Source organism: Pseudophryne corroboree, chromosome 10 (genome assembly GCF_028390025.1).
Source record: "Pseudophryne corroboree isolate aPseCor3 chromosome 10, aPseCor3.hap2, whole genome shotgun sequence".
Taxonomy (NCBI): domain Eukaryota; kingdom Metazoa; phylum Chordata; class Amphibia; order Anura; family Myobatrachidae; genus Pseudophryne; species Pseudophryne corroboree.
In genome coordinates, this window is record NC_086453.1 from 362195915 (window position 1) to 362223259 (window position 27345).

The 27345-nt window shown below is 42.5% G+C and overlaps 1 protein-coding gene across 1 annotated transcript in view; it reads left to right on the plus strand.

Moving 5' to 3' along the window:
- LOC134965378 (indolethylamine N-methyltransferase-like) overlaps window positions 1–21261 on the plus strand; it is a 32090-nt gene extending 10829 nt beyond the window's left edge. Inside the window, exons 2-5 of the mRNA XM_063941843.1 lie at window positions 4172–4259; window positions 4410–4510; window positions 6826–7033; window positions 20841–21261. Of these exons, the coding sequence (XP_063797913.1) occupies window positions 4172–4259; window positions 4410–4510; window positions 6826–7033; window positions 20841–21261 (818 nt within the window). The remainder of the gene's footprint in view (window positions 1–4171; window positions 4260–4409; window positions 4511–6825; window positions 7034–20840) is intronic.
- Window positions 21262–27345: the final 6084 nt, after the last annotated feature.

Below are 27345 nucleotides of genomic sequence, written 5' to 3' on the forward strand. Positions count from 1 at the left end.
GCAACAACAGCAGCGCCAGCAGCAGTAGGCGTTACACGCAAGGATGCATCGGAGGAATCCCAGGCAGGAGAGGAATCTTAAGAATTGCCAGTGGCATGGCCTGCAGGACTATTGGCATTCCTGGGGAAGGAGGAAATTGACACTGAGGGAGTTGGTGGGGTGGTTTGCGTGAGCTTGGTTACAAGAGGAAGGGATTTACTGGTCAGTGGACTGCTTCCGCTGTCGGCCAAAGTTTTTGAACTTGTCACTGACTTATTATGAATGCGCTGCAGGTGACGTATAAGGGAGGATGTTCCGAGGTGGTTAACGTCCTTACCCCTACTTATTACAGCTTGACAAAGGGAACACACGGCTTGACAAATGTTGTCCGCATTTCTGGTGAAATACTTCCACACCGAAGAGCTGATTTTTTTGGTATTTTCACCAGGCATGTCAACGGCCATATTCCTCCCACGGACAACAGGTGTCTCCCCGGGTGCCTGACTTAAACAAACCACCTCACCATCAGAATCCTCCTGGTCAATTTCCTCCCCAGCGCCAGCAACACCCAGATCCTCCTCATCCTGGTGTACTTCAACACTGACATCTTCAATCTGACTATCAGGAACTGGACTGCGGGTGCTCCTTCCAGCACTTGCAGGGGGCGTGCAAATGGTGGAAGGCGCATGCTCTTCACGTCCAGTGTTGGGAAGGTCAGGCATCGCAACCGACACAATTGGACTCTCCTTGTGGATTTGGGATTTCGAAGAACGCACAGTTCTTTGCTGTGCTTTTTCCAGCTTGAGTCTTTTCATTTTTCTAGCGAGAGGCTGAGTGCTTCCATCCTCATGTGAAGCTGAACCACTAGCCATGAACATAGGCCAGGGCCTCAGCCGTTCCTTGCCACTCCGTGTGGTAAATGGCATATTGGCAAGTTTACGCTTCTCCTCCGACAATTTTATTTTAGGTTTTGGAGTCCTTTTTTTACTGATATTTGGTGTTTTGGATTTGACATGCTCTTTACTATGACATTGGGCATCGGCCTTGGCAGACGACGTTGCTGGCATTTCATCGTCTCGGCCATGACTAGTGGCAGCAGCTTCAGCACGAGGTGGAAGTGGATCTTGATCTTTCCCTAATTTTGGAACCTCAACATTTTTGTTCTCCATATTTTAATAGGCACAACTAAAAGGCACCTCAGGTAAACAATGGAGATGGATGGATACTAGTATACAATTATGGATGGACTGCCGAGTGCCGACACAGAGGTAGCTACAGCCGTGGACTACCGTACTGTACTGTGTCTGCTGCTAATATAGACTGGTTGATAATGAGATGTAGTATGTATGTATAAAGAAGAAAGAAAAAAAAACCACGGGTAGGTGGTATACAATTATGGACGGACTGCCGAGTGCCGACACAGAGGTAGCTACAGCCGTGGACTACCGTACTGTACTGTGTCTGCTGCTAATATAGACTGGATGATAATGAGATGTAGTATGTACTGTATAAAGAAGAAAAAAAAAACCACGGGTAGGTGGTATACAATTATGGATGGACTGCCGAGTGCCGACACAGAGGTAGCTACAGCCGTGGACTACCGTACTGTACTGTGTCTGCTGCTAATATAGACTGCTTGATAATGAGATGTAATATGTATGTATAAAGAAGAAAGAAAAAAAAACCACGGGTAGGTGGTATACAATTATGGACGGACTGCCGAGTACCGACACAGAGGTAGCTACAGCCGTGGACTACCGTACTGTACTGTGTCTGCTGCTAATATAGACTGCTTGATAATGAGATGTAATATGTATGTATAAAGAAGAAAGAAAAAAAAACCACGGGTAGGTGGTATACAATTATGGACGGACTGCCGAGTACCGACACAGAGGTAGCTACAGCCGTGGACTACCGTACTGTACTGTGTCTGCTGCTAATATAGACTGGATGATAATGAGATGTAGTATGTATAAAGAAGAAAGAAAAAAAAACCACGGGTAGGTGGTATACAATTATGGACGGACTGCCGAGTGCCGACACAGAGGTAGCTACAGCCGTGGACTACCGTACTGTACTGTGTCTGCTGCTAATATAGACTGGATGATAATGAGATGTAGTATGTATAAAGAAGAAAGAAAAAAAAACCACGGGTGGGTGGTATACAATTATGGATGGACTGCCGAGTGCCGACACAGAGGTAGCTACAGCCGTGGACTACCATACTGTACTGTGTCTGCTGCTAATATAGACTGGTTGATAATGAGATGTAGTATGTATAAAGAAGAAAGAAAAAAAAACCACGGGTAGGTGGTATACAATTATGGATGGACTGCCGAGTGCCGACACAGAGGTAGCTACAGCCGTGGACTACCGTACTGTACTGTGTCTGCTGCTAATATAGACTGGATGATAATGAGATGTAGTATGTATAAAGAAGAAAAAAAAACCACGGGTAGGTGGTATACAATTATGGATGGACTGCCGAGTGCCGACACAGAGGTAGCTACAGCCGTGGACTACCGTACTGTACTGTGTCTGCTGCTAATATAGACTGGATGATAATGAGATGTAGTATGTATAAAGAAGAAAGAAAAAAAAACCACGGGTAGGTGGTATACAATTATGGATGGACTGCCGAGTGCCGACACAGAGGTAGCTACAGCCGTGAACTACCGTACTGTGTCTGCTGCGACTGGATGATAAATAATGATATAAAAAATATATATATATCACTACTGCAGCCGGACAGGTATATATATTATATAATGACGGACCTGCTGGACACTGTCTGTCAGCAGAATGAGTTTTTTATAGAATAAAAAAACACCACACAAGTCACACGACGAGTGTTTAACTTTTTCAGGCAATCACAATATAGTATACTATACTGGTGGTCAGTGTGGTCAGGTCACTGGTCAGTCACACTGGCAGTGGCACTCCTGCAGCAAAAGTGTGCACTGTTTAATTTTAATAATATGTACTCCTGGCTCCTGCTATAACCTATAACTGCTCCCCAGTCTCCCCCACAATTAAGCTGTGTGAGCACAGTCAGATATTATACATAGATGATGCAGCACACTGGGCTGAGCACAGATATGGTATGTGACTGAGTCACTGTGTATCGTTTTTTTCAGGCAGAGAACGGATTATATTAAATAAAACTGCACTGGTGGTCACTGGTCAGTGGTCAGTCACTAGTAAACTCTGCACTCTCTAGTACTCCTAAGCTCCAGTAAATCAAGTGTCTCTGTCTCAATCTCACTCTCTCTCTTCTAATCTAAATGGAGAGGACGCCAGCCACGTCCTCTCCCTATCAATCTCAATGCACGTGTGAAAATGGCGGCGACGCGCGGCTCCTTATATAGAATCCGAGTCTCGCGATAGAATCCGAGCCTCGCGAGAATCCGACAGCGTCATGATGACGTTCGGGCGCGCTCGGGTTAACCGAGCAAGGCGGGAAGATCCGAGTCGCTCGGATCCGTGTAAAAAAAGCTGAAGTTCGGGCGGGTTCGGATTCCGAGGAACCGAACCCGCTCATCTCTAGTTATTAGTTGCAGTTTTAGTCAGTTCTGGTGTTTGTGTGCGCTCACCTTTGTTGACTGTTATATCTGCTGGGCCACCCTTCAGGGGGCAGCGTCATCACCCATCAGAGTGGGTAGTCAAGCTAGAAGGTCTGAGTGGGTACCTATGTTTGACTGGTAGTTAGGTTGATTTTGGATATTGGGTTAGTTCAAGTTTCTTGAGGTTTGCTGTTAAAATTGAAGCCGTTCTTTTTTTAGCCACCATAATCTTATTCTTTAGCTTTATTTGTTTTATTCTTCTCTTGATTGCATGTCTTCTATTTATTAGACTAAGTAATAAATAGCTAACAATGTTCTGCCAAATATAAGTCTCTGTGTTGTCAGTTTAATAGTATAAGTCGTATTAATTGTCTTAATGGTATGCAGTGTGGTTCGGCCTTCAGCCGTTAGTAGTTTATTAGTATTTTAATTTCACTGTACAAACTTTAAAAAATTTTTTTTCAAACAAATGACTATGGCTCTGAATTTTAAGTCCACTATGACAGGCCCAATATCTGTATACAGTATGTGTTTGCACTAGAAATATTTTAATTAAATTGTATAAATATTTTACAATATTTAAATATAAATTGAAAAAATAATTAGTATGATGATTTATTCTGCTTTAGGAGATGATCACACTGTTACCTGCATTCCCATGACAGCTCCTGAGGCTGATACCCCATCATATGATAACACTGATATCCTGGTTACTGAGTAATATAAATAACTGGGTCCTAGTGAATATAATCAGAATTCCTGAGCCAGTAAATTAATAGACGTGAGCGGCAGACAGCCGGTGACACAGTAATACAAGATGGATTCCAGCGCCCATAAATTCTATCCTGTACACGGTTTTGATTCTAGAGAACAACTGGAAACATATTTATCTAGCAAACCAGACATGGTCTTTAGAGACGATTCAATTAAATTTCCAATGGAATGTTTACACCGTGCATTCAGTGAAGGTATGTATACTATACTGACAGTATGTATACTGTACTGACCAACTTACCTCTAGTGTGAATGATTGCTTGTACATTGTGTGTTGGGGAATTTAGACTGTATTCTCTAATGGGGCAGAGACTGATGAGCATGACAAATATATTCTCTGTACAGCGCTGTATAAAATGCTCAGACTATTTAAATACATTGTAATAATGATACTTTATGATGGATCTAAGATTATATATTTCTATGCAGTTGTAAAAGTGATTAATTACTTTTTTAATTTGCTAAATGCAATGCCTTTGACTCTTTCTTTGATGACGGAACATGACTGTGTACAGTACATACTGATTGCCATTGAGTGTTAGGAATATGTATTACATCATTATATCTGTCCACTGACATGTCTATTTAACATACAGTACTGTAATATACAGTAAAGTAGTTCTTGCACTATAGTGTATTTCAATGGTGACCTCTCGCATGTGCAATGGTGATTCTTGCACTATAGTATTTTATTTGACACCTCATACATGCACAACAGTGATTTTCACTCACCGGTAATTACATTTGCCAAATGCCAGATACGGATAGAGGATTGAGCCTCAATCTGTATGCGTTATCATTATATCTGCCCACTTACATATTGTAGTTACAGTGTATTGAGTGAGGATTGAAGAACCCTGTATAATCACACTGTCAGATGACAAGTACTAGAAGGGAAAATTGAGCACTTGAAAAGGCCTCAGACAAGACCAACTAAAAAGTAGGTGGGATTGACTAGGGCCAAAACTAGGATTTTTGTAACCCAGGACAAGGCAGCAATTTGGCACCCCCCTTTCTGACATAAAATTAATATCATTCCTCCTCTCTACCACACTTTATACAGGACAGAGTACACTGCAAACACAGGGGTCTTACAGTAGTGTGGGAGGATCCCTGGCAGCCATGACAATCCCAGTTCTATCTCCAGGGTCACTGGATACCCGGCTGCACAGCACCAGACCCCAAGACATGATGCAGGATCTCCTCACCTATGTGTAGCCACCAGCCCATGTGCAAACTACTGTAACTCACCAGCTGGTTCCCTTGTCGGAATTAATTTCAGGTTATACCATCTGTGTCCCCTCAGAGCTCAAAGTCAGGGTAGTGGCAGAAACAGGGCCACCATAATGCTACCAGAGCAGGATGTTGGACTGTACCATCGCTAGGGAGTATGGAGTAGAAGATAGTTGAAGTAAGAGAAGGAAAATCACATGAGGGAAGAGGGCCCTGCTCATGAGAGCTTACATTCTAAATGGGAGGGGCAGATAGACAATGGTGACACAGATGGGGTAAATAGTGAGTGTGAGAAAGAAGGCCTAGGAGGAGAGTTTGCTGGGTTTGGTAAAGAAGTAAAGAAACGGGTGCAGGGTGTACAGTTTTTAGCCCCCCTTAAGCTGCATGGTCCCATTAACAGAATGAAATACAATGCTCAAAAATCTTCCTACCTAGAGTAGAGCTGAGATGGGAAGGGCTGGCAAAACATATGGGGGCCCGGAAGATACAGGTGGTGTGGCCAAATCCTGGAGGTTTGGCCATGCACCTTTAAAAAAAATGAATGAGGAACACTATGCATACACTATGGACAGGAGCATTCATACTTCTCACCAGCTGGCATAGGCTTCTGCCAGTATCCTTAGACAAGCCTATGCCCAGGTAATGAGTTTCTAAATCTGTTTTTGAAGTGCTACAATGCAGCGGCAACACTTTGTTTCCATTCCAAGTTCTGTTGTGCTTCACATACAGACTCATTTGCACACAGATATACAAGTGTTACATATCGTATTGCTCAGCACACTCTCCTGGTATGTGCTAGGTGCATTGCATTGTAATAGACACTAGCAGAGGGAACTGGTAACTCACACACACCAGGCATCAGTGATATCTAAGTGTGTATGTTTCCTAAGAGATAACATTATGACACATTATGACACTTCTGAGGTGTGTAAATGTCTGTGTGTATATGCAGGAAAAGTGGCTCCAGTTTCTGGAAATGCTGATCAAAGAAGTTCTTACATACCTCATACATTACAGTGAAGCAGCAACAGGTGTGTTGTGAGGAAGTGGCTTACCTGTATCTAGGGATGTGCGGGTTCTCACTTGTTTTGGATAACCAATAAGATAAATCTGGATAAATCCAAACTTGAAATAAATGTTGCAAACATTTTTTGGGGTAAATCTGAACCCGCACACCTCTACCTGTAACAGGACATTGCAGAATGATGCATAGTAGAGTACTGTAGATGCTACATATTATATTACACTCTGTAATCACTGGGATCTTTCCCTGCAGGTCACATTAAGGGAGACCTTTTGATTGACATCAGTTATGGATCCTTCATCCATCATCTCTATACACCCAGTGAATATTTCAAACAGATCCTTGTGCTGAAGTGCTCTGAGCAATGTATTATGGAGCTGAACAAATGGATTAACACACTGACTGGAGCATTTGATTGGTCTCACATAATAGAATATATTAAATGTCTAGAAGGAAACAGGTGAGAAAACATATTTTCCAAAACATCTATCAAGTGTAACCCCAGTGTCAGTACTCAGTAACCTATTCCAAATGCTTTACACTGGGCCTCATTTAGCCTGGGATGAAAGAAATATCTGTTGTACAGCTCATGCCATTGGGGTAATTCAGATCTAATCGCTGCGTTTTCGCACAGCGGGCGATCAGATCCTAAGTGAGCATGTGTATGCACCACAATGCGCATGCGCATCAGACAACAACATCGGAGATCGTCGATCAGCGATGGGATGGTGCAAAAAATCCATTTGCATGGGCATTCACAAGGTGATTGACAGTAGGAAGCCATTTGTGGGTGGTAACTGACCGTTTACTTAGAGTGTTCTGGAAAACGCAGGCGTTCCCAATAATTTTCTCGGAGGGAGTCTGATGTCAGCTCTGGCCCAAATCACACTGGAAGAGTAAGTCCTGGGCTGCACAGAGACTGCACACACAGAATTTTAGCAGCTCGGCGTACACATAGCATCGCACACTTGCACAGCAAAAATACACACCCCCTGTAGGTGGCGACAATCTGATCACAGGATAGCAAAAAACGCAGCCCAGTAATCAGATCTGAATGACCTCCATGGTCTCCTGTTATATGTATTTCACCAGACTTAGCTAATATTACTAATCCCATTACTGTTTAATTCCTTCATTTGAAATAAAAAACTTGCCCAAATCCCTGGGTCTCAATTTCATTCATCGCCTAAATCCATATGGATTCTTCTTCTCTTCTCTCCTGAAGTAGAAAAATAGGTAAAAAAAAAAAAAAAACCTTTACTGACGGACATGAAGTTGCTTTGTAGAATATAGACATGAATTAATGAAAAGGAGCCTTATAGCCAGGCCCGGCGACAGGGGGGGTCAAAGGGGACACCCGTCCCGGGCCCCGTCATTGTGAGGGGCCCCAAGGTCCAGCGGTGGCAGTATATCATAATAAATGTACATAATTCTATAACTCGCGGCACCGCACCAGCCGCGTGCGGCCCGCTGTGTGGTTGAGTTGTTGTTTTTTGAGGCAGCACCCCCCCATCCCCCCAAGCCGTGTGGTCACCCCCTCAGTGCACAGCCCCAGCCAGGTCAGCTGTCAGCCTGAGCCAGCCAGTCTCCGGCCGTGCTGTATGCTGTGCAGTGCACTGACGTTGCACCAGTCACACACGATGACGCCCGTCCGGACCGCCCCTCCTCTTCGAGTCCTCACCGCACGCCTCCCTGTCTCTGCTGTGTGAGCTGTAAGGAGCCAGAGCGCCAAGCAGGAGTGGCCCAGGACAGTACTGTGGGATTTTGAGCCTGGTCAGTTAGCGGCGCCGGCGGCTGTGTGTTGCTGCTGGTAAGGCTCTCCAACTCCAGAATGTTTAGGGATTTGGGTTTGGTTTGGGGCTTTGGGATTGGTTTGGGTTGGGCTGCGGGCAGGCAGGCACATTATGCATGCAGCATTCTGCACATATAGATGCATCTGCATACATGCATGTCAGATGAGATCAGAGCAGAATGTCTGTGTGGTGGTGACTGGTCTTTCAGGCTCATCTGCTGCTCAGCACAGACAGTACAAAATGCCTGGCCATTGTGTGTCTGGGAATCTTAATTTTGGAAAGAGATGATCCCAATATATCAGTATTGTATTAGGCAGGCGGGGTTGGGAACGGGTGACCGGCGGTCGGGATCCCGGTGGTCAGCATACTGACGCTGGGATACCCACAAGTGGGAATATGGCTGGGCCCCCTGCCGGCATTCTGGCGTCCGGGATCCCGGCGTCGGTATGCTGACCACCAGGATCCCGGCAGCCGGGATCATAACTACATCCCAGGGAGGTGCATGTGACGGTCGTGGGGAAGAACATAGTGCAGACAATGTTTTTAGGGCCGGGTGGGGGGGCCCGCAGAGATATTACTGTACCGGGCCCCAAGATTTCTGTTGCCGGCCCTGCTTATAGCACATACCCGTCGTGAGTCTGGCTGTAGTATGGAAACCATTCTGTTGGCTGCTCGTTATTGACCTCTTGTGGTCAATGAATGAACATATTATTAAATCAGATCAATTAAAGTACTGGCATCTACTTTTATAGGTGTGATGCAGCCAGTGGTGGGCTGGGATGGGGGGCAATGGTGCCATCTGCCATCTGCCATCTTAGCTCCTGGGCCACATGCAGTCACGCTCTGCGTGCACATGGCCAGCTGTGGGAGGCAGGAAGGAGGTAGACAGAGAGGATGCTCCCTGCCTGGCCGCTCTGCACTATAACACAATAAGAAAAGATAGCCGGGCAGCTCTACCTCCCCTGAGCACCTCTCTCACTGACAGTCAGGTGTGACTACACATGTGTATCAGGCTGCTGTGTGCCACTGCTGGGGAGCTTGCCATCATCGGGCAAGAAGAGCTGAGCAGCCAAAGGAGACTAGGCAAAAGTAGAGCAGGTAAGTTTGTGCTGCTGAGGGGTGGTTATTGGAGGAACCAGGGAGATTGCTGTGGACTGGGAGAGAGAGAGTGCTGTGGGGTGGACATTTAGGGGTCCTGAGTAGGGGGTATATGTGTAGTGGTTGTTGAAGGGGGAAGAGTGCATTGAAGGGAGATGCAGTGAGGTGGATATTGAAAGGGTTTGGAAATGATGTGAGATGGAAATTGTAGGGGAGTGCTGTGTGGGGTGGATAGTGAAGGGTGACTTCTGTGATAAATGGACAGAAACATGGGAAGGGATGCTCTGATGAGGACATTGAAGGAGGTTAAGTGCCAGGAGGTGTGCATTAGAGGGGCAGGAGGGGCTGTAAGTTAGTTATTAAAGATGGGGAGTGTTTGGGAAGGAGAGTGAAGACTCCGGTGGGAGTACTGTGTGGTGGACATTAAGGGGCCGGAGCAGCACTTACCGGTGTTAGTCATAAGACTGCTACTTTACTGTTCCCTTTTCTACTCTCTCAGTGAACAGGCAGAGATAGAGCAGGATTATCAAAAGGTTATATAGCTACATCTGCTATTATTGCTAGAACACATTAACCCCTTCAATCCCTGTGGATTTATACAAGTAAAGAGAGATTGGGGAAGCCTAGTTAGTGTTGTTTAACCCTCTGAAGCCTCGTAACTGGGAACTGTTTCAGAGAAAAACAAGTCTCATTTAATAGAGACGTAAGCAAGCTTTATTACCATTCCAAAGGATTCTTCACATGTGCACCAACAAGGAAGAAGGGGTACCCCGATGGACTGTGATATTGGTATTGTACTGTGAACTTGATAAATTATCATATAATCAGCTAAACCAGTGTTAATTGTTGTGGGGACCAAAGCAAGCATTGTATGATAAATACGGTTGAGGGTATGGTATTGTGTTAATCTAAAAAGATACTGCACTAACCCTTTATGCCTAAAATACTCTAGCAGAATCAGGTAAAAGAAGACAAAGTGACAAAGCGTTCCGGAACAATAGAACTCATTTATTGATTTTGGATGAGCAAACTTTACTGCATTATTGTAATGTAATTCTGTTTAAATGACATATAGCTAATGTATTACAAGTTCGTTATGTTGTGGAGTCCTTGGTAGAGGACATCAGTTAATAAATACACTGTGTAGCAAAATCTTCCAAGAAGTCCTTATTTTGGAAACCATCCTTGCCCCTTGGGGAAAAGTGGAATCTTAAAGAGACCTGTAGAGTCAAGAAGAGACAAGGCACTTCTATAGAGATTGAGAACTTACCTGCAACTTATAAAAGCATACTTACCTTTTAACAGCTATCTCTAGTACTTATCCGAGTGTGACAGTTCTAATTTGGCATCACAAGGAACAGGATCCAGGACCCTCTGTTATCAACATTTAATATCAGACATGTCACAGGACCAGCAGTCGGCAGGCGGTGCATCTAACCTTAGTTCTACCTCCGGGGATTCAGCTAACAGGTAAAGACAAGACACACCCATGATGTCTCAATTGAACCCTATAACGCTACTCTATTACTTTGATACCCCATGCTCCCAACCTTCTGAGGAGATGATCTATATTCCGATGGCAACTCTCTGAGAGAGTTCAAGAATAAGATGAAAAGTAGGTTTCGTCTCTACCCCTTAGTGGATGGTCAGCAAGTGGAAATTCTAATTGGACAACTAATGGAATCTGCATTACAAGAAGTTACTTCATGGCCACAAGAAGAATGACAGAATATCGATCAAATTCTGTAGAGATTAGCAGATACCTTTAATATTAGTACCATTTCTGATCTAAAAATTAAATTCTATGTGAGGAAACAACAGGCAGGGAAATCTTCACAAAGCTATGTTCTAGGCCTACATGAGACATTATGAAAGATACAAGCGGAGGACAACACTGAAGTAAGAAATGTTGACGAAACCTTGATTAACAAAGTCATAGAAGTTGCGGATATTGAAAATTTAAAAACTCAGTTACGTTTGTTTAGACTAGGATGAGCGTGTTTGGATCTCCGAGATCCAAACTCCCCCCACAGACTTCAGGATACTAGCCTGGATCTGAGTCCGGCTCAGGATTTTCCACCAGACTAGGATCCCAGAACAAGACAAAATATCATCAGCCTGCTGTCGGATTCTCATGTGTCACTGCTATTTTCAATGCGAACTTGGAGAGTGAAGGAGATAGGCCTCTGTCTGTCTGTGGGTGGTGGTGTACAGGGGTGCTGCTGTCCTGTGCTATTCTGGGGTGGTGTACTGTGCTGGTAGGGATGCTGCTGTTCTCTGCTGTTCTGGGGTGGTGTCCTCTGCTGGTGTACTGTTCTGTTAGGGGATCTGCTGTCCTGTGCTGTTGTGGTGCGGTATACTGTGCTGCTGTATTGTGCTGTTAGCGCTGCTCCTGTCCTGCGCTGTACAGAGTTGCTGTTCTGGCATGTCCAGTGCTGTTTGGGGTGCTGTACATGGGAGTTGCAGTCCTATGTTGTACAACAACACTGGTCTGTGTGCTTTAAAAATAAAGGGGTACTGTGGCCCTGATTAGAACAGTTAAATACAGGGGTGCTGTGGCCCTGTCATGTATGCTGTAAAAATACAGGGGTGCTGTGGCACTGTCCTGTGTGCTGTAAAAATATTGGGGTGCTGTGGCCCTGTCCTGTATGCTGTAATAATACTGGGGTGCTGTAAAAATACAGAAGTGCTGTTGCCCTGTCCTGTATGCTGCAAAAATACAGAAATGCTGTAAAAATTCAGGGGTGCTGTGACACTTTCCTGTATTCTGTCAAAATACAGGGGTGCTGTGAAAATACATTGGTGCTGTAAAAATAAAAGAACACTGTGGCCCTGTCCTGTATGCTGTAAAAAATATAAGGATGCCGTACAATTAAACAAATGCTATGGCCCTGTCCTGTATTCCATTAAAATATAGTGGTGCTTTAAAAATAAAGGAATGCTGTCTACGTATCGGGTGCTGTAAAAATAACAGAATGCTCTCGCCCTGTCCTGTATGCTGTTAACTTATAGTGGTGCTGTAAAAAAAAAAGGAATGCTGTGTCCCTATCGAATGTTGTAAAAATAAAATAATGCTGTGGCCCTGTCCTGTATGTTGTAAAAATATAGGGGTGCTGTAAAAATATAGGAATGCTGTAGCCCAGTCCTGTATGCTGTAAAAATATAGGGGTGCTGCCGATCTGCTGTATAAATTCAGAGGTGCTGCCGTATTATTCCAGGGGTGCTGCTGTACCTGATCCTAGGTTTAAAGTTTAAATTAATGCCTAGTGCAGAATATGAAACAAGCTTCAACATCACAACCAGATATGTAAAATTTTATAGCCGCAAAGGTGGAAATTGAAATTCCAAGTTTGACAAAGTGTTTTCCAATAAAGTGGGGAGAGACCACATTTGTGGCCAAAGTCAGTCAGAATCAGAAGAGGCAGAATCAGAATCCAATGGAAAGTGACATGGCAACATCTACTTCCTCATTTTCTCTGGCAACTGGCAGATAATACTAGATTTTCCAAACACACCCACTGTATGTCTATATGTCTGCCATATAATTCCAGGGGTGCTCTGTCTGAACCTGCTCCTATCTAGTAGATATATCTTCTAGTGTGCACTGTGTACCCAGCATTAGAGAGAGGTTCTTCTCAATTATTTCATATTAGGGACTCAAATTAATGGCTCCAATTAGTCCACCTTTAATTTGATTTATTAATTGTCCACATTCTGGGATTATTTACAAGGTGCACATTTGTTGTTCAGGGATCTTTTCCTTTATTTTGTAAATGTTTTCTCCTTAATAATTGTACAATGTAAGGGCTGCGTAGGGTTATCGCAAGACCTTGCAGTGTTAGAAGAACAGAGTTTCAGTGCATCAGCTTTCCATTGCACTGCAGCACTAGATGGGCCAGGAGCTCATGTGAGGCACAAACAGTTACTGAATAAGGCCCAGTATGGAGTCTCATGGTGGCTTGCAGCCAGGAAGCTGTCTGGCTTGCCAGGCTAAGGCATGCTGGGGGCACAGAGGATAGCATTGCTTCCTCCCACAGTCCTACTTGTAATATGAAATTAGTTTGGACTGTAGAGTGGTAAGCTCCACTAGGGCAGGGGCTCAATAGCAAAAAAATCACTGCAGAGTCCTGCTTAGTACTATACTGAACCCACTCGAACTCAACTTGCCTGATATGGGACTGCTGTATGTGCTCATGAGGGGATGATAAAACATCTTAGGGGCTGTTTTATTTAAAAATAAAATAGCAATAAAATAAACAAGACACACAGGTATGCTCACATGCATGTAACTTGGACACACAGGTATGCTCACATATGTGTTACTGGGAGCTGTGAAAAATGAAAATAAGGCTTCTGCCACAAAATATGTAAATAAAAATGCAATTAATAAATGGAAAAAAAGAAACCCACAATATTTTCACAAAATAAGTCTCCAGACTCAGTGGAGGGCAATAATATCCAATGTTGATCTTGTGGTATACACAAGTCTATTTGCATCCCAGCATTAAATCCAAGATTATCGTAGTCCCTGAAAATGGAGTAGGGGCTATAAATCCGGAGGCTTTGGCCCCTAGTTTTTCATTTTGTCCAGTAATGTGGTAATTATATATTTATATATGTGTGATGAAATATGGGTGCTGCTGTGTGAGAGTAGTATGGGTGCTGCTGTGTGAGTGTTGTATGGGTGGTGCTGTGTAATATAGTATGGGTGCTGTGTGATATAGTATGGGTGCTGTGTGAGTTTAGTATGTGAGCAGTTTGAGCATAGTATGGGGGTGCTGCTGTGTGAGGGGAGCTTTATGGGAGCTTATAGGGTGGGTGGATAAATGTGCTAATGGATGTTAGTTGGAGGGATTGATAATGAATGGAGGAGAGATGGGGTAATGGATACACAACACCACATGACACCACCAAGATACCACATGACTTAGTGGTGACATGTAGTTTTGTACATAGTTACTTAAAAAAAAAAATCTCACTGTCGGGTCTAGCTTTAGTATCTTCTTTGTATAGCTATTAATAAGGATAGGTCTCTCTTTTTAATATACAGTGCTGTATATAGAGATGTCACATTCATGATGTTGCATAAACCCCTTTCAGACCGCCAGCTATGAACATGGGTTATTGGCAGATAATTGCGCATAACTCATGTTGATGTGCGGTCTAAAAGGTGCAAAAGGAAAAATACCGGTACTGGTAGCAAGCAGGGTTGAACTCGTGTTCAACCCGGCTCGCTGTGCGTAGTGAATGGGAGCTTGGTTGATGTGACCCATTTCCCATTCACTGTGTATGTGTATGGGTGGCGCTTGGAAATCATGTGATCTCCCCGTGCCGCCCCCGCTATGTCAAAGCTGATGTCACCAACCTGGTAATATGCCAGGTGGACGACAGTGGCAGCGGGGCACCTGAAGTGGGGTGTACTCTGGGAGCTCCCGTGTCAGGCTCCTGGGTGCGACCCACCTCAAGTGGTGTGAAAGGGGTATTAGTGACCCATATGCTCTTTAATAGAGAGGTTTCAAATTCATGTAAATCACTAAGCACCATTTTTACTTTATTGTCAGGTTAACAAGTATGTCTTTTTTTTGTTTGTAGATTTTCATATTACACTGTTGATAAGATGTAGCCACGCTCATCCATCCTGCAGCTTGGTCACACGGGCACAAATTCACAAATCACTTAGTGCACCACCTGGTCATCCCATTATTTCTTTTATTGGGTCCCTCTCTTCTAATTTATCGCAATTTGTAGATGCCCACTTGCAGATCCACATCACCAAACTAAAGTCTTACATTAAATACTCCAAGCATAAGTCTCTGAAATTTGTTGGATGAAGGGTTGGGAATATTTGACACTCGATGTCCAAGCCCTATATACAGATATTCAGCATGAAGCAGGAATTGAGGCAATAAAATATTATTTAAATGGAGACATGAATATAACAAGAGAGAAAGATGTGACATTGTAAATGATACAATATTATATATATTAACACATAATTCTTTTTTGTTTAATGACACATATTATTTACAGACACTGGGGATGGCCATGGGAACCAGATTTGCACCAAGTTTAGCAAATCTATATATGGGCCGCTTCGATGAACAATTTATATGGAGTGGTCCATATAGAGATGATCTGATCTTCGATGGCCATTTTATAGATGATTTATTTATAATTTGGAAGGGAGTTCAACACAGAGCACTGGAATTTGTTAATTATTTAAACACTAATGATTTTAATTTGCAAATTCCTCACACATTTTGTTTTGACACTATAAGCTTTATGGATGTTGCATTCTCTGCCAGGGATGGTGTCATTGTTCCATCAATTTATATGAAGACTTGGGTGCCTCTACCTATCTACATTATACTAGCAGTCATCAAAGACCATGGATAAGGAATATCCCAAAAAATCAAAAAGTGCGCCTAAGGCGATATTGTGCTGGTAATGAGGACTTTTTTTCCCAAATTGGGATAATGCTGGGACACTTTGAAAGGACAGGATATCTGGATAAACTCCTTAATAATGCGAGAGATTATGCTAGGAAATTATGTAGAAAATACAGCTAATACTACAGTGGAAGGAGAGAGCTTGAGCATCGTAAAGACGGGGAATTTATCTGTTGACATGAAGAAGCCAATAAAAAATAGGCTGATATCTGAAAATATAATATTTTCGTATAATTGTAACATCAAATCATGGAAAATAAAAAAGGATTTTTTGTGATAACTTCACATTATTGAAACCGGATCCTATATTGAAGAATGTTATTGATAAAAGACCAGCAGTAATCTTAAAAAAGAACCCAATCTTGGGTGACATTTTAGACCCAAGTACTGTATGTTGAAAATTCTGATTGGTATAGAGGAAGGAGGTCCAGGTAATTGGCTAGCACATACATTTGTAGGTAGCTATCGATGCAATAAATCTATCTGCTTTACTTACAAATTTATTGTGAATAAATCAACTAGTATAACATCCAGTGTGACTGGGAAAACATAAGAGTAGGTTCAGAGAATTGTGGCAGTAGAAAAATATAACACAAAAAGGGGAGGTAATAAGTTTAGACAGCTCTGTATAGGTGAATCATCTTAGATTTTTAAACTAGAGACGCTCACGTTGAAAGGCCTCAATGAGGCATTGGATTGTACATGTTTAGATGATTAATTAAGTACATGCCATCTCTTATGAGACCCAATGTAACTTATTAAGTTTGGTATGGATATAGGATGAAGACCATGTGGGAAATGGAACAGGTTGTTCTACGCTTTTATCCCATTAAACCATAATAATAGGTTAAATATATGAACTGGGGATTTCTTTGAGGGTGGGGGAAAACTAAGGAGGGAGGGAAATCATGTGAAATAGTTGAAACTATCCTTTGAAAGAACTAATAGTTTTTTCTGTGGATGTAGAACCCAATGTGGCAGATTGTTACTTAGAAGGGTTCATTTATGTGTAAAAATTAGAATTCTAAATGCAAGACTTTAATTATTACACATATATGTCGGTATGTTTTCTTATACTATGGGGCAGATGTATTAACCTGGAGAAGGCATAAGGAAGTGATAAACCAGTGATATGTGCAAGGTGATAAACGCACCAGCCAATCAGTTCCTAACTGATAATTTACATATTGGAGCTGATTGGCTGTTGCCTCTATCACCTTGCACACATCACTGGTTTATCACTTCCTTATGCCGTCTCCAGGTTAATACATCTGCCGCTATATTTATAACGTCACATTCCCAAGAGATTTTTCATATATGTGAGTTAATATAGGTTGTATATGGATTAGCATATATTATATTGGGACCTTGAAGAGTGGTGTAAGTTCGTCCCAGTTGCCCGGAGGCAAGATAAATATTGGTGCCCCCCCATATTTAGATAAATGTATGTATGTATGTATGTATGTATGTGTGCGTATATATGTGTGTGTGTGTGTGTGTGTGTGTGTGTGTGTGTAGTATTCTGAATTTTTTTTATATACTGTAAATATACATTTCATTGTCTTTTATTTTAAATCACACATTTCTTAGCAGTCATACCCAGGATTAGAACCCATGACCTGTTACACTGACAGCAGACACTTTACTGATGGAGCTATTTGCTCCTGTAGAGGAAGCATGAGACTTTTAACTATATAATGTAATGTGTAATTGTCAGAGAAGTAGCTTCATATAGTTAGAATTCTCATATTTCCTATACAGGAGCAAACAGTGCTTCCAGTGTAATAGGTCGTGGTTTCTAATCCTGGGTGTGACACTTGTAAAATGTGTATATTCAGTATAATAAAGAAGGTGTGATTTGTAGGGTGTAGGGACCAGTGAGGAAGTAGGCCACTGAAGAGATAGCGGCAGCTATCAATTAACTTAATTCAGTGGTGTCACAGAATGGGAGGAGAGGTGCCCCCCTTCAGAGCAGGAGCCCGGCGGAAGGTGTCTCCGTTGCCTCCCAGAGTTATGCCTCTGACCTTGAATATTTAGCTTTTGTAAATCACAGAGGAAATAACACTGTTTGTGAATATAAATTAAAAGGTGCTAGCAAGCAATAAATGAGGTCATTTGTTATAGTTGGGAGACTAACACTTAAGTAGATATATTTTTTTATTGTATTGGTATAGACTTTCCATGAGGATTTTATATGAATGTTTTATTAGTCTTATTAGTTTTGAAATCCATTAATGTGGATAACATACGTATGGACACTCATCAGTTGATACAGCTGGGATTAATTAATGAGGAGTCACAGGTATAAAAGAGTAAAGGACCAAGGAGTCTGCAGTCTTGAGAAAGTCCCAGTGCATTGTGGGATGAAACGCGATGACACCATCACTCACTGGCTTACCTCTACTGCATCACCAGCACAGGGAGATACGCTGCTGTAAGTTACTGAAACTACCCCGGCACTGTGGTCTGCACTGGCAGCGACAATCATCCGGCAGCTAACCAAACAGAACTAAATGCTTACCAGCACTGTTACCTGCCCGGGGCGGTGATAGCCTCACCACCGGGAGAAGAGGAATGGGGGATTGATCACAGTGGAAGGATCACTATACATGTGCAGGGGTAACTATTACAGTGACCACACTACGGTAATCAGTATGCTGTGTCTGAACTTAGCCGGGACACCAGCACCCAGCATTGACTAAGCAGAACATTGTTACCAGTAAAAGCCTGTGGGTGCAGTGAGGTAATTCATTTATTTGGAAATTCTAGTGCAACAAAAATGCTACTTAGTTGCAAAATATATTAAAGCAACAGTTTCACAGTATATTGCTACCTTAGAATAACAACACTAGGGAGCATTAAGGACCATTGATGAACTGTCCATGTCCTGCAAGTCACCAGGGACACTTAATGAACAAGTCTCATGTGATTATATTTGTATTTTATTGTGTGTTTATTTTGTATTTTAATATGTATGTTTAAAATAAATGTACAGGTATATTTTATAAGGTAAAGGTCTCCCAATGTTTACTGTTGAGCATGCTGCCACTTTATTATATGTATATTGCAGTTTACAAGAAGCGCAGTGCTTTACTTTAAATGAATTTCTCTGAATGGAAGACTCTACTAATCTTGTGGTTCATAACATAACTCAGCTGTCTAATAAGATATTGTTAATCAATTAATTTGGGCAGTTGGTTGTGGGTGTGATTGCCAGCATGTCCTTTGTGGAGTTTGTATGTTCTCCCCGTACTTGCATGAGTTTCCTCTGGGTGCTGCGGTTTTCTCCCACATCCCAAAAAATATATTGGTTGGTTAATTGTCTCACATCCAAAATTAACCCTAGTGTGTGTGTGTGTGTGTGTGTGTGTGTGTGTGTGTGTGTGTGTGTGTGTACATGGGCAGATGAGATTGGCCAAGTGCTTCTTATCTGCCATCACATTCTATGTTTCTATATTTCTTTTAAATAATACTGATACTATAGTTATGTAATTTCAGCAGGTATGGTAAATCAAACTTGTCATTTTATATTGTATTTTATTATAGTCTAGTCATTTCTCCATTCACTATGACAGTATCCAAAAATTATATTCTTCCTGAATCAAATAACACAGAATGAAATAAATAGGTTCTATGCATTTCCCGAGTACATATTAGGCAGAATTAGTAATCCCCCAATACTGTATGTTGAAACTGCCACCTGAATCTGTTATGGTCACCTCCCAATGGAAGGCAATTACAAGACCACCTGTCAGGATCCCAGCGATTACAATACCGACACCGGAATCCCAACAGGTGGTGAAATGCTGCTACTTGAATACCAGTGCAACAGGCTTTATTCCCCCTTTCCTCCCCTTCCCTCTGGCACAGTCAATTATGCAAACTCTGTCCCACGGGCTATACAAGAAGGAGGAGCTGATTGAGCAGCAATAACCAGGCAAGTAAGGGAACCTTTAATGGGTCTTGGTGTGTGATTGAGGTTAATGGGTGCTGTGAGAAGGGGAGTGAATGAGTGCTGGGGTGAATGGATTAATAAGTGCAGGTGACAGGGTTAATGGGTGTTGAGCGTGAAAGGATAAATAGGTGCCAGGAAGGGTAGGGTGTAATTTTTGCTGTGAGGGGGTTTAATGAGTGCTTGGAGTGAAGTGATTAATATGTGCTGGGACGGTGTGGGATATGAGGTAATTTGTGCTGTGAGGTGTCATAAAGAGTTCTAAGGGTGATTTAATTAGTAGGTGCTGGTAGTTCGAGGATAGGGAGTGCTGACAGTGTGGTCAAATGTGTTGATAGGTGCTGTGAGGATGAGTTGATAAATGAATGTGCAAAATTACTCTGCCCCCATTGTCATAGACCAAGTGTGGTTTTATGGAAATGGTTTGAAGGGTGTTTCGGGGAGTTAGGGCAGCAATGTAAATCTTTACCTAGGGTGCCTAGAACCCTCACACCAGCCCACATGCCAATCATAATTGTACATGCCACTAAATGCTTCCACTAACCCAAAAGTGGCACAAATGCTCTAAAATCCACATACACTACTTATATTGTATGAGGATAAACAATAAAGAAATCTGATGCTCTGATAATCTTCAGTTTTATTCTATGCTTTATAATTGATTGCAGCTGTGTTTCAAGCAGAGAATAAAGCAGGTAGGAGCTGAGTTCCGGATAGAGGTATCCAATGACCACCTGTTTCCCAACATTGCCATATAAAATGCTCATGAAAGATTAAAGGGGTGTCTGATTGAAAGTGTAGAATAATGCCCAAGTTCTACCACTTTGGAGGAAACCTTCCAGAAAACAAACAATGCCTTCCTAAATTATAAATTCCAACTTATTCAATCTCCATATGAAACTATATCCTATTTCTCATGTGGTAGCATGGCTAGTCCTAGATCCCAGTGAACTTTATTGTGTTTGTATATTTCAGTGACCAGTGTCAGGACAAAGACATGACATTGAAGACAGAAATAACAAAGATCATGAAATGTGACATTGACAATGAGAATCTCACAGACCCGGAGGTGCTCCCACCAGCAGACTGTGTCATCAGTATAGGGATGTTGGATATCGTCAGCAAAGATCAAGATGATTATATAAATAATTTCAAAAAATTTGTGAAGCTACTAAAACCTGAAGGATACCTGATATTGATAGGGCTTTTAAATACAACTTTTATGATGGTTGGGCAGGACAAGATACATGTGTTCAGATATGAAGAGAAATTTGCAAGAAAAGTTCTCACTGATGAAGGGTTTGTTATTGATCACTGTGTAGTCCAGAAAAGAACAATAGATAGTGACCTTACTGACTATGAGGCACTTATGTTTACGACAGCTCATAGAGAGTAATAAGGGCCTGATTCTGAGTCATATGCTGTGTCGGGTGCAGTTACAACTTGTGTCTAAATCGCACTGTGCATACATCCTGATTGTGTTTGTACAGAGATGAAGTAGCTTTGACATACGCACATAGAAGTGTATTGAAAATGTATTATGTGTTCCCATGTGTATTTTCAGAGAAGAGGGGGCCCATATACAGGTTCTGTATGGGCCACCTCCTCTCCGGTGGTGCAGTAGACTCTGGCTTCATGCCACAATTTGCTCTGCATGCACAGGTCTCTGAGAACTTGGCACCTGCACCTTGTTCCCAGGGAAAATCTCTACTGTGCAAATCACAAGGATAATGGCCACAGCGGACACTTTCCCTGTGATTTTTGTAGCTCTGCAGCCAGTGCCAGCACAGCAGAGTGAGAAGTATAATTATATGGGTGCAGGGTGTGTGGGGTGTGGGCTTGAAAACAGGGAGCGTGGATCACAATCACATCATTCCTGTGAAGCCATGCCCCCTTTTTGCCAAGTCCATGTCCCCTTTTGGGGCGCAGGAGTCCTTACTTCACCATGTAGAATGTTAAATGGTATGTATGTGAGTGTCATGGAAGTGTTGCAGGTATAGATGTGTCCACTTACACCTTTTCTATACTTACCACGGCTAAACTTTTTCTACATGCAGCGACTGGAGGGATTTAAAAAAATGTTGTTTCCCATAATATAATATGCATAAAGTAGCATAATTAAGTATGGCTAATTCTCTGACTATATGGCATGCTAAACCGTGCTATACATGGCAGGATATAGGAAAGGTGTATGAGGACACATCTGTATGTCGCTGAAGTAGCTCTGTATAGAGACATTTAGACACTAACATTGGAGGTCACACTCAGATAGAAACTCTGCACCTAGCATGGGATGAGGTAAGTGTCTATGGTGCAACTGATGGTGACATGTAAAGATGTACTGAGCGGTGTTACAGTGTCTACAGATGCTGGAGGTCAGCGTCTCAGTCCTGGCACAGTCAGACGCAGCTTGTACACCAGGGGAAGGGCTATTACCTGTATTATCATATAGTCACAGACACAACTACACCAACAGAAGCGGCCGCAGCGTGTGACTCAGATCAGCCCCTACTGTAAGTCTGAGATACAAATAGACATAAATGCACCTGATCTTCCTGTCTATGTGCAAATGATAAACCTTAATAATAATCACATATATTACTGTACATTTATATTGAGCTGATGTTAAAACCTGATCAACATATAAAGTAATTGTCATTTCTTGCAGATTACTGTGTGATTAAAGAGTCTGAGATTCATGTGTGATCTGTGAGTGGTTCTGTCACCCACCAGGGATCATTGCTGTCAATCACTCAGCAGACTCATAGTTACTACAATAACCCACATATCATTTTATTATCCCCCTGATATCTGACATTGGGGATAATTCAGACTTGATCATAGCTGTGCTAAATTTAGCACAGCTATGATCAGGATCACAGACATGCTGAGGTACGCCCACCACTGTGCTAGCCCGCCCCGCATGTCAGTCTCTGCCCCGTCACAGAAGGGCACATCACACAGCGCCAATACTTTTGCACATCAGGAGTAGCTCCCAGCCAGTGCGGCTCCTGAGTACTGGCCAGGAGCTGCTCATCACTGGCCGAGTCGCAGCAGCTGCGTGTGAAGTCACGCAGCCGCCACGGCCTGCCCCTGGTCCAGCCACACCTGCGTTGGCCGGACCATGCCCTCTAAATGGCGACATAACACCGCCAACCCACCCCCTCTCACCCAGTGACTGCCTCTGTCTGTCAATGAGACAAAGGCCATCACTGGGCTCTGAAAGCCATCGGCTGTCTGCCATGTGCCGGGGCATGCGCAGTTCAGGCCTGATTGGCTGCTGTGTGAACATGTACAGCAGTGATCAGGTCTGAATTTGCCCCATAGAGACAAGGAATAGATGATGATTTATGTCACAGAGAATAAGAGACTTTCTGATTTACTTTAATGTAACCTTATGACATTTTCGATTGAAATGTTATTAAATTACTGTAGAGCTTTGATTCTTCTAAGTAACTCCCCGATTCTTCCAGCCAACATACATTTACAGCAAGACCCCACGTCTTTCTAATAGGACCCACCCTGCTAGGCAGCTGGAATTAGGACTGTCCCAAGAGACCTGGGACTGTAATTTACCACATGTATGTCATCCATTAACACATTTACTGGCACAGTTTAAGTGGGGAATTCAATTGTGCCCGCTAATTATTGGCACAAAAAAAAAAGGGGCTTTAACCACAATTTTGTCTGTATTGGGCAACTCAATTTAAGCCCTGTTTTTGTTATATGAAAACTGACCCATTTTCTTGCAAAAAAACTTGGATCTGGGATAAGTATCCAGATCTATTTATTTTCATGGGGTCGATTTTGTAAATGGGTCAGTTCTCAAGGTTTTACTCAGGTCAGTTTTCAGGGCTTTTCTCAGGTCAATTCTCAGGGATTTTTTTTGCCTGCCTCCAGTCAGGAGAAAAAAAAGTTTCGATAGCACTGGCTTTAGGGGCTACTTGGATAACCCTCGAGGGATCCATTAGCCATGCTAAGTTATCGCAGTTAATTTAATTCCCCTTATTTTTAATTAAGAGCACAAAATGCAATATTTTTTTTGGGTGGGGGGATAGGATACAGAAAAGAAAAAGAGGGGGGGAGAACAAAATCATGGAAAAGGGATGTAGCAAACAATCCAGACAAATCAAACATACAAATACAGCGAGCATGTTAATCAGAGAGTACATACACAATAGGAAATAATTTTACAAGTAAGCATTAGACATAATATAAAACTGAACAGTAGGTAACAACCCCATAAACGCAGTGAGATATAGAGAAAAAAAGGTGTCTAGGGACATTTAAGATGGAGAGGAGGCTCCTGCGCCACCCGATATATATTCATGCCAAGCCATCCATTTCACCATAGGTGAGGATGCCAGAGATGAATAGGGCATAAACTCAGTTTCCATAGTATAATGAAATAGAATCTTTTTAACAACCAGAGAAAGGGAGGGAGGAGATGGTTGCTTCCAACACTGAGCTAATGCAGCTCTAGCAGCTATACATATATGTCCCAACAGATATCTCTGATGAGGCAATACTTTGTCAGGGAAAATGTGTAATAAAGCCAAGGCCGTAGAGGGAATCAACGACAAATTCAACACCTCATGAATTAGTTGAAATATTGCTGACTAAAAACTTTGGATAGATGGGCAAGTCCAAAAAATAAAAAAAAATATGACCCACCTCCCCACAATTCCTCCAGCAAAATTTCGAACATGAGGGCCAAAAAGTAAGAATTCTATCAAACGTTAGGAACAACCTATGTAAAACTTTAATGTGCATCTCCATGTGATTCAGACATCTCGACATGCGATAGGATGATATAAATATCCTTTATAAGTGACCCTCAGATAATGGAATCCCCAGGTCTGTCTCTCATTTCAATTGTGCCCTAGATTTTGTGGTATTGAATAAATCTAAAAGAATTTTATACCAAAAAGAGATATCTTTATTTGAGTTAAGAAGTCCTAAGCATGCTACAATGTCCTGAGCTGAAGGTCCCGGGTTATTCAAAGATCTAGGCAACACTTTTAAACCAATGTAGTACCTGAAGGTAGTGAAATAGTTACCTGTCAGTAAGGTTTGCAGCAATGAAAAGGGGAAAATGAAAGTACCATCCAAGAGATCCCCAAGGGACTGTAGGTAACATTTATACTAAGTGGAGAAATTAAGGTTGGGGATAAATTTAGCTACAGAGCGTAATGATAAATCTGAGTATAGATTTAAATGCCCAGGGTGGCATACTACCAATTTATCCCAAACCTGTAGGGATGATTTTACAGACAGGAGAAGTGTCAATGATGAAGGTCTTAAGCTTGATGGTATTTTGAGAAGGTCTGCTAGCGGAAGAGCTGGGGACCCCGCTCTATTAATAGCTACCCAGCTGACAAGAGAAGATCCACCCAACCAATATTTAAGTTGCGCTAGCACACAAGCCTCCTGATATAAAACAAGATCCGGCAGAACCAAGCCTCCATTTCTGTGGGGAAGGATTATCCTAGAGTAAGCCAGTCTAGGGGATTTGGTCTTCCACACCACACTTGCCTCCAGATATAAAACAAGATCCGGCAGACCCAAGCCTCCATTTCTGTGGGGAAGGATTATCCTAGAGTGAGCCAGTCTAGGGGATTTGGCCTTCCACATATAACGCAATAAGTGTGACCCTTATCTAAATACGTTTTAAGAAAAGAAAAGGGTATTGTACAATATAAATACATAGTAATTTTAAATGCTGCCAATATCCCCAACCATCAGATCTCATAAGAGAACCAAGATCGAGTCAAGGCCAACAGACTATCAAGCAGCAGAGGTAAACTAACTTCAAAAACAGAAGCGGTGGCAGAGGGAATATGAATACCTAGGTATTGAAGTGAAGTTGAGTGCCAATTGTGTAGATACTGGGTTTCAAGGACAGAAAAAAACAGGGTTAGAATATTAATGTAGAGGGCATCAGTTTTAGTAGTATTCATCCTGTAATAGGAAGCTGCACTTTTGTTTTGTAATATACCATGTAAACTGGGGAGGGAAGATAATGGCTCAGTAACAAAAGAAGAACATCGTCCACAAATAAACATAATCTATATGTACTATTATCAACTGTCATCCCGGGAAATTCCCTAGTCATCCAAATTTTTTCAGCAAGGGGTTCAATGCCTAAAGTAAAAATCAAGGGCGACAAAGGGCATCCTTGTTGGGTACCATTTGTTATTGAGAAAGCATCCAATAAAAACCCTTTGCTGAAAACACGGGCAGAGGGGCAGCTGTATAAGGCTGGTACTGAAGATAAAATTTGATCACTAAATCCGCATTTCTGTAGGACTAAACGCATGTACAACCAATTAAGTCCATTGAATGTTTTTTCTGCATCCAGAGAGAGCAGCAGGAGGCCATTACTAGAACCAATTGTGTCAATTAAGTCAAACACCCTATGGGTGTTGTCCGAGGTCTGTCTGCCGGGCACAAACCGACTTGATCAGTATGAATCAAGGACGGCAAAAAAGTATTTAACAGGTAGCTATAAGTTTGGTGAATATTTTAATATCTAGTTTTGACAGTGTGCTAGGTTTTTGCCAGGTTTGGGCAACATGATAACCTGGGCTTCCAGCATTTCTTTCGGGAAAGCTCCAAGAGTAGACACCTCATTAAATGCTATGATAGAATAGAGGTAAGGTGGTCATTAAGGGAGATATACAACTCATAAATGAAACCATCTGGACCTGGAGCTTTGCCCCGAGGAAGCACCTTAATCACCTGTGACACCTCTGAAGGAGACAAAGAAGTATTCAAGGATGTCAAATGTTCCTCATTAAGAGAGGGGAGTTTAATGTCCATTAAAATGGTATTAACAGTTTCCAAAGTGGGCTGGAAAGAGTGGAGATCGAAGGATAAATTATATAAATTAGTATAGTAATTAGCAAATTGAGTGGATATGTCAAACAGATAGGCCACTTTAGTACCTTGGGGGGAATTAAATGTTTAATCCTGTTCCTAGCCTACATAACACAAAGCTTACGGGCTAGCATCCTAAACGACCTGTTAACAGACAAATTAAACTTCTGCTGCATCCTGTTTAGAGTGAACTGAGGGCCTAATTCAGACCTGATCATAGGCATGCAAAATTTTGCTTGGCTACAATCAGGCACACTGACATATGGGGGGATGCCCAGCACAGGGCTTGTCTGCCCCGCATGTCAGGCCCAGCCCTGTTGCACAAGTACAAAAGTATTGCACAGCGGCGATGCCTTTGTAGTGGAAGAGTAGCTCACAGCCAGCGCAACTCCTGCGCATTGGCAGGGAGCTACTTGTCACTGTGAGGGTCACAGCAGCTGCATGTGACATCACGCAGCTGCCGCAGCCCACACCCCGCATGGTCTGGGCACACCTGTGTTGCCTGGACTGCGCTCCCTAAATGGCAGCCAAATGCTGTCGGCCTGCCCACTCCTGCCAGCGACCGCCTCTGCCTGTCAATCAAGCAGAGGCGATCGCAGGG